General features: G+C 39.4%; 1 protein-coding gene across 8 annotated transcripts in view; it reads right to left on the minus strand.

Moving 5' to 3' along the window:
- The window catches only part of LOC116848517 (zinc finger protein 236-like), an 18,787-nt gene extending 12,287 nt beyond the window's left edge, over nt 1-6,500 (minus strand). For 2 of the 8 annotated variants that reach the window (XM_032824696.1, XM_032824695.1), the window contains exon 1: nt 478-932. Coding sequence is in view for 5 of the 8 variants with exons in the window: in XM_032824690.1 (XP_032680581.1) it covers nt 3,941-4,105; nt 4,476-4,610; nt 4,697-4,987; nt 5,073-5,188; nt 5,576-5,696 (828 nt within the window). In the remaining 3 variants the exon portion in view is untranslated. The other 6 variants (XM_032824690.1, XM_032824691.1, XM_032824689.1 and 3 more) reach the window with 6 other exon arrangements.
- Nucleotides 6,501-6,866: the final 366 nt, after the last annotated feature.

Below are 6,866 nucleotides of genomic sequence, written 5' to 3' on the forward strand. Positions count from 1 at the left end.
TCTCTCTCTCTCTCTCTCTCTCTCTCTCTCTCTCTCTCTCTCTCTCTCTTCAGTGGAGTCGAGCACCAGCCGCACCTAAGCAACAAATGCACCACCGCGATCACTTATGCTGAATGTTTTACGAAATACATAAAATATTGAAGAACTTTGCTCACTCTTTCTCACTTTCCAAGTGTCGAGTCGCGCGCGAGAAGGGAAATGGAAACACCATCTGCGCGATCTTCACCGCGAGCGTTCGACATTCGAGGAAAAGAGAAACGAGACCTCCTCGAAGACCTTTCAAGTCCGGCGCCAGAAAAAATACACAAATCCGTGACTGAGCGTGTAAAAACCATGCCGAATGTGCCGTGCCGAACGTTACATTCTGGGGAAAAAGAATCTTTTCTCGACGACTTTGATCGCAACGACACTTCCTGGGCAGACAAAATGCAGCGGTGATTATCAATCGGCGGGACACGTAAAAAAAAAACGATTTACTTCGATCGTGGAGATCGCGCGAGGGATAGCACTTCCAGCGTCGCTGCGATTCTTCTACTTCCTGGGCGGCAAACTCTTCTCCATTGGTGATCTCTCTTCTTCCAGCGGCGTGCAAAGAACGACGGTGATGAGAGAAGCAGCGAACATCAGTAGAGCGATTCCTTAGGCGCAGTGAGAATGTTTCAATTAACAACACGTCGGTCTTTGCACTTGGCGCTCGACATGGAAGAAATCGAATACAAAGTATAAGCGCAGAACTTGGCGAATAAACAAACATAAGCGCTCGCGACGTAACAGCGACAGCGGGAGCGATGCCCTTCGATCCCGATTACATCGCGCATCTCGTCCAAGGGAAACAACGACGAGATGACAAACGCGAGCACGTGCACGCTTCACGAATACTCGCTGCCCACTGACGAAGCGACTGTAAATGTCGCTTACGTCGTCGTCGGGATCGTCATATTCGTCGTCATCGTTATCGGCTCTCTTTCTATCTCTCTTCCCACGAGTTAGCACTCTCAGACACTCTCAGATTCCATTGCGAACTATCAGGCTAGATCGAGCTACGACCGATCTTCAACAGGTCTGCGAAATCTGATTATTCTTTAAATTTCTTGTTGCATGCGATAATGCCTCCGTGTTTTGCATCGCGTCTTTCAAGTTTTCTATAGGCTCTGCCTTAACTTTACCCTTCTTCAAATAATTATTCAGAATACAATAATTATTTGTCCAATATATCTGTGACTGTAAATGAAGCGAGTCGTTTCCTTCTTCAGTCTTCATTCGCTTCAGTTGATTCTTCGAGGTTTGCACATAATTATATCGGTATTAATAGTTATTACTTTGAGAACTTTTCAAATAAGACACTCAGATTTGAATTCAGAATTAGACGCGAGAATTTTTCAGTTGAATCGTAGTTACAGGTATAAATATCACACATAGTTCAATAAAAAAATTTAGATCAAATTTAAAATTGAAGTCTGAGGATCTCATATGAAGCAAGTTTTTTTCAGGTAACAACTATTTATACGGGCCTTAGATCCGTATTAATAGTCATTACTTGAAAACCTCAAATTAAATATTCAGATTTGAGTTCAGAGTTGGATGAAAGTTTTTCAGTTGAATCTCTATTACATAAGACATAATAAGTCATATATATCACATAATTTAACTGAAAAACTCAAGTCTAATTCCGAATAAGAATCTGAGTATCTTACATGAGACAAACTTCAAGTAACGACTATTAATACAGGCCAAAATCAGATAAGAATTTCTCAGAGTTGAATCACGATTGCAGATATCAATGTCATATACATCACGATGTGAAAAACTTGGATCTGATTCCGAGTAAGAATCAAAACATCTCACAGCGAGAGATAAGTTTCAGACGATAACTATTAATACAGGCCATAATGTTCGAATGTCGTTATTGATGCTCCCGATCCCTCTGCTTCTTCTCCTGTTTAAAAACAGACTATCGTACAGTTCAAATACCAACGACGGAAACGAATAACACGCGATGCGGCGCGTTTCCTAGACTCCGTTCTACATTTCGTCGTTGCACGTGCGTGTATGCGTGCGTGCGTGTCGCAATGCGCGTGCACGCGGGCGTACAGCCGGCGACCACTAAACGCGAGAGCAATCGACGAGAGATCTGTGTGAGATCATGCGATTCGGTTGCGTAATTCATGCGCGCATTATACGGACCGCCGCCTACTCGCGTCGTTTTACGGCCCACGTCTCCTTATCACGGTCACTCGACGAGCGACGATCATCAACGGGCGATCTCAATTAATCGTCATTGTCCCCGTAAACTCGGAAAATCGTCCCGACCGCTTGGGTGCGCTCCTCGACAATTTTCGCGCGTGTCTTCGACGCTCCTCCTCTCCTCGAAGAAATTCGTCTTCGGATGCTGTGATCGATAGCACTCGCGCCGCTATCGCCAGCATGACTCATTCATTTTATTCCTATCGAAATGTTACTAATAGCATACTTCATCGCACAGACACATTCCCGAGTGCGAACACGTAGCAGAGACGAGACTGTTTGATGTCAATGACGAACGCGCTAAGTTAGCAAAGCCGTGCTTCACTGGCATACTTCGTCAACGCTATGAGATAATACCCTCTTAGTCTCTGAGAAGATTCCAGAGAATTATTAAATCATCTCCTGTATTTGTCCGGCTGCAGTTCGTTACGAGGTTGGCCTCGTAACAGTGGGAATCTGCTATCTTTCTCTACGATCGCTCGATTTTGGCTAGCGGCCGGCCGAGTATAGATAAGTCGTTGCGGGTCACAGGCGTCGACCTTCGGAGTGTGATCATCGTTTATCCTCTTCTGCGTCGACGACACACGAGAATGTACTCATCCGATAACGTCGAGTCTTCAGAATTGAGCGTTCTTATCCGTCGCCTTATGTTGAATCGTTATCCGTTCATACTATTGGATTTGTTTATGTTAAACCTTATTCGCAGATAATAAACAGATCCTGTTAGTCACCTAACACAAGTTGCAACGCTGCAAAACGATGACAAATGTTTCCCTTTCCTGTTAAAGAGTAGCTTAGCGAGGGTTTGCAAATGTCAAGCAGACGATCGGGATTTATGCGTGATGATTAATCGATATTCAAGAGAGTGATCAATACAAAGTCAAGCACTTGGAATGATACATAATGAATGAACGAACGAATGCAACGGTGAACATCCGACATCTTAACAGCCGCAAGGTAATAATTACATGTACTATATCTGCAAAGAGATGAATGTTATCGGTAAGCGGGTCTGCGCGATCAGCAGAAATGCGCCGGCAGGACACAGCATCGATAAGGCAATGTTATGTGGCGCGGGAGCTTTTATGAGCTTTATACGGGGTGTCCGAAGACCACTGTACAATGCTTGAATGATACGCGAAGTATTTTTGGAACAGTCTATACAGGGTGTTCCTTAAGTACATGTCCAAAAAATGCAGGAGGCGATTCCTCACATTAAAATAAGAGAAAAATTCATATAAACATGTGTTCTAAAATGCTTTCCAAGATATATCAGCTAAGAGGTGACTGAAAAAAGCATTTTTTGCGAATAAAAAAACAACTGTGAAACATAAAAATTTTTAATTTTTTAAAAAGAAATAATATTTTATTTAGTTTTTGCATTGCCTGCATTTTTTTTTGCAATATGTATTTAAGAAACACCCGCATAATTCCGCAGAATTCCTTTCTTTCAGATAGTTTGAAGGATAATTGCGTAGAAACAAGGCCGATTTGTCCAACCTTTTAGTATGCTTATAACTAAGTTATATGTTTTTTGTTTTTTTCAAATTAAACAAAGATAAACATATGATTTAACTGTTAATTAGCTATTAATTAGCTTGCCAAGAGATCGGAAAATCGGTTCTAAATTCCTGATTATAGTTTTAATTCGAAATCAAATATCGCTCAGAAGTGGAAGTAAAAGGATTAGACTCACCTTCGTTGAGAAGGCATCCTCACATTCTGTGCAGAAGAGATTCTCCTCCTTCTCGTGCATCAACATGTGGGACTTAAGACTCGCCATGCGGGCGTATTTCCTACCGCATTCGGGACATTTCGGGTCGCCGGTATTATGCGTTGCCATATGAAGCGTGAAATTCGTCTGCAATGATACCATTGTGCGGAGTTACTAGACTGAATCCGATCCACTGCGTCTAAGATCAAGAGGCAGTATAACTACTATCCTACTCCGATTCTATAAAACTGACCGGAGGATGATTGTATAAGTTGTTCTCGCATATTTTGTTAATTGCAATATATGTTACACAATATATATTAACTAAAATTAAAATGTATGATGTGGTATTGAGTAATCGTATTTAACATCTTCTCCTCTATAAATGCCAAGTTTGTCGTCAATGTTCTTCTTGTAATAAATATATACGTTTTTATCCTTTAAAATCCGTTTTTTTTAAATTGCTGTTCTTAAAATTTTCAACTATATCGATAGAAAATATATCAAAGAGACTTACCGGGATATTAAATGATGCTGGACATTTTGGACATCTGTGTGGTTTTTCCTCAGCATGATTTTCCATATGTCTGCGGTACAACGTCTGCTTAGTAAATTCTTGTCTGCATATATCACACTTCAGAGGCTGCGTATTCTACAACAAAGGTAATAACATACAACTCTTAGTTGAAAATTCCTCAGATGGAAATATTTCTGGTGTTAATATGTTCGCGATGTTACCCCAGTTTTTCTTGGTCTCCCGAGTGATTTTTTAAAAATATCTTGTGCCATAGAAACAGGGACAGATTCGTCTTTAGCATAAATGTCGATTGCCGTTTGTTCACGTTCGCCTGATAATATACTACTATCCCCGGCTGATAGAAAAGATTCCGTGACAGCACACTCATTCGCATCCTGAAGTTTCATTTGCTCAATAATTACAGACGCATTATCAAATTGCTGCATTGGCAGTATATTGGTTTGTTGTACCCCAGTGCCTTGCACACCTTCAAAGTTCAACTGGAAAATAGACTGTAACATAAATATTTATACATTTAATAAATAAGTTGCACTTCTTGCTATTTTATGATCTAAAAAGATCCTATTAAATACATACAGGATGCAAAATGAAATTGCCATCCATAGTCTTGATTAATGTCGAAGACATCATGTTATTTTGTGGCATCAGCGCTATAGGAGCTGTTATGATTTCCAAAGTGCCATCTTCACGTTCTACAAACAGATTATATTTTCAATAGATCATAGAATGAAATATATTATTATCATATATATTATTATATATATCACATACAGTTTGCATGTGTGTATTTAATTATTTAAAACTCCAATTATATCTTCATATATATATTACTAGTGTACATATAAAATGAATTTCCAATATATACTGGAACTTTTAATTTTTATATACATACAGAAAAATATATATAGAATATTTATTATAATTATTTATTTCATATGTATTATTAGCTTTATATATATATATATATATATATATATATATATATATATATATATATATATATATATATATGTGTGTGTGTGTGTGTAAATTATCTATATTGCTTTCTGTAACATAACATCACAATTTTATTGTCTTACCAGCCATTGCTAAAAGAGTATGGCCATCATCTGTACTTATAAAACCAATCAGTGGTACTGTATCACCGGTGTCAGCAGACTCCATGATTACATTCTGCTCTGCCAACATGTTGACAGACATACTCTTGACCGAATGATAAAAAGTCGCTATGTATACAATAGTATTCTTCACACAAAAATAAATATTCCAGCTACTCCTTCATGTAACTTATTACTCACTGCTGTTTGTAGCACACTTGACAGCTGTATTTCCTATAATATAACTGATTGCAGTATTACAGAATTAATTATATATTAATATCTGATACAATTCTAACCTATTCGCCATATATCTTGATTTATGAACGCAAATGCAGTACAAACACTGAAATCTTATTAAACATACCTTATGCATATAGTAACGAGGAAAATGCTGTATAGATAAGACTGAGTATTACAAGATTCCTCCTGCAAGCTAAAATTCGGTATTCGCTCCAAAGATCCTTATCTGCTTCGTATAACGCGATCGCTCCATATGTCGTTTTACCTCACTGCTCTCCTTCTTTCTCTTACCGGTCCATTGTTTCGGTGAAAACGTACATCATTTGAAGTCGATGTTTTGAGCTCGTCGCAGACGCGACACATCTCTCCTTTCCTGTGAATAAATCTTCGTTTGATCGCGCCGGCCCGATTATTCTTCTTCCTGTCAACCACTCTTGTCAACATGGGTCAACGTCACCGCTCGCCGCCACTGCTGTTCGCCATCGCACATTTACAAAGTAACGGGTATGATTAGTTATGCATGAATCGCAATTAGAATTTTATACAAAAATGTATAATGAAAATTATAATTTTGTAGTCGCAGAAAAATATGTCTTATATTTACAGTATGTTTGATAAGAGCGTGTACGGCAAAACTTTTCCTCGAAACCGTTAGAGGGGGGATATGAACGCGAGCCAATAGCGGGGCTCTTCTCCCAAGATGCTTTGTCTAGAAAGCCTTAGTTATCGTTTGACTTTCGTCACAAAAGTGCGTATTTCAACATGAGTGCCGCGTACGCATCACGTTACGAAGCTGTGTTTCTATCTTCGCATCCGAAAGGACCAAAAATGTCGCGCGGAGCAGCTGCTAAGTATATGAAGAAGTCTAAGGCGTTTGTGAGTAAGTGGGTGAAACGTTATTCCGAGGTCAAAAACGTTGATGACTTGCCGGATCGTCGCTCTGTGCAGAAAACGACGAAAAAGGAGGACAAAATGATTTTACGGATGTTTGAGAAGAATCCTTGTTTATCATTGCGTGGCAGGCAAGCGG

Source organism: Odontomachus brunneus, unplaced genomic scaffold (genome assembly GCF_010583005.1).
Source record: "Odontomachus brunneus isolate Ranch 3 - 2012 unplaced genomic scaffold, Obru_v1 Obru_scaffold_096, whole genome shotgun sequence".
Classification (NCBI taxonomy): domain Eukaryota; kingdom Metazoa; phylum Arthropoda; class Insecta; order Hymenoptera; family Formicidae; genus Odontomachus; species Odontomachus brunneus.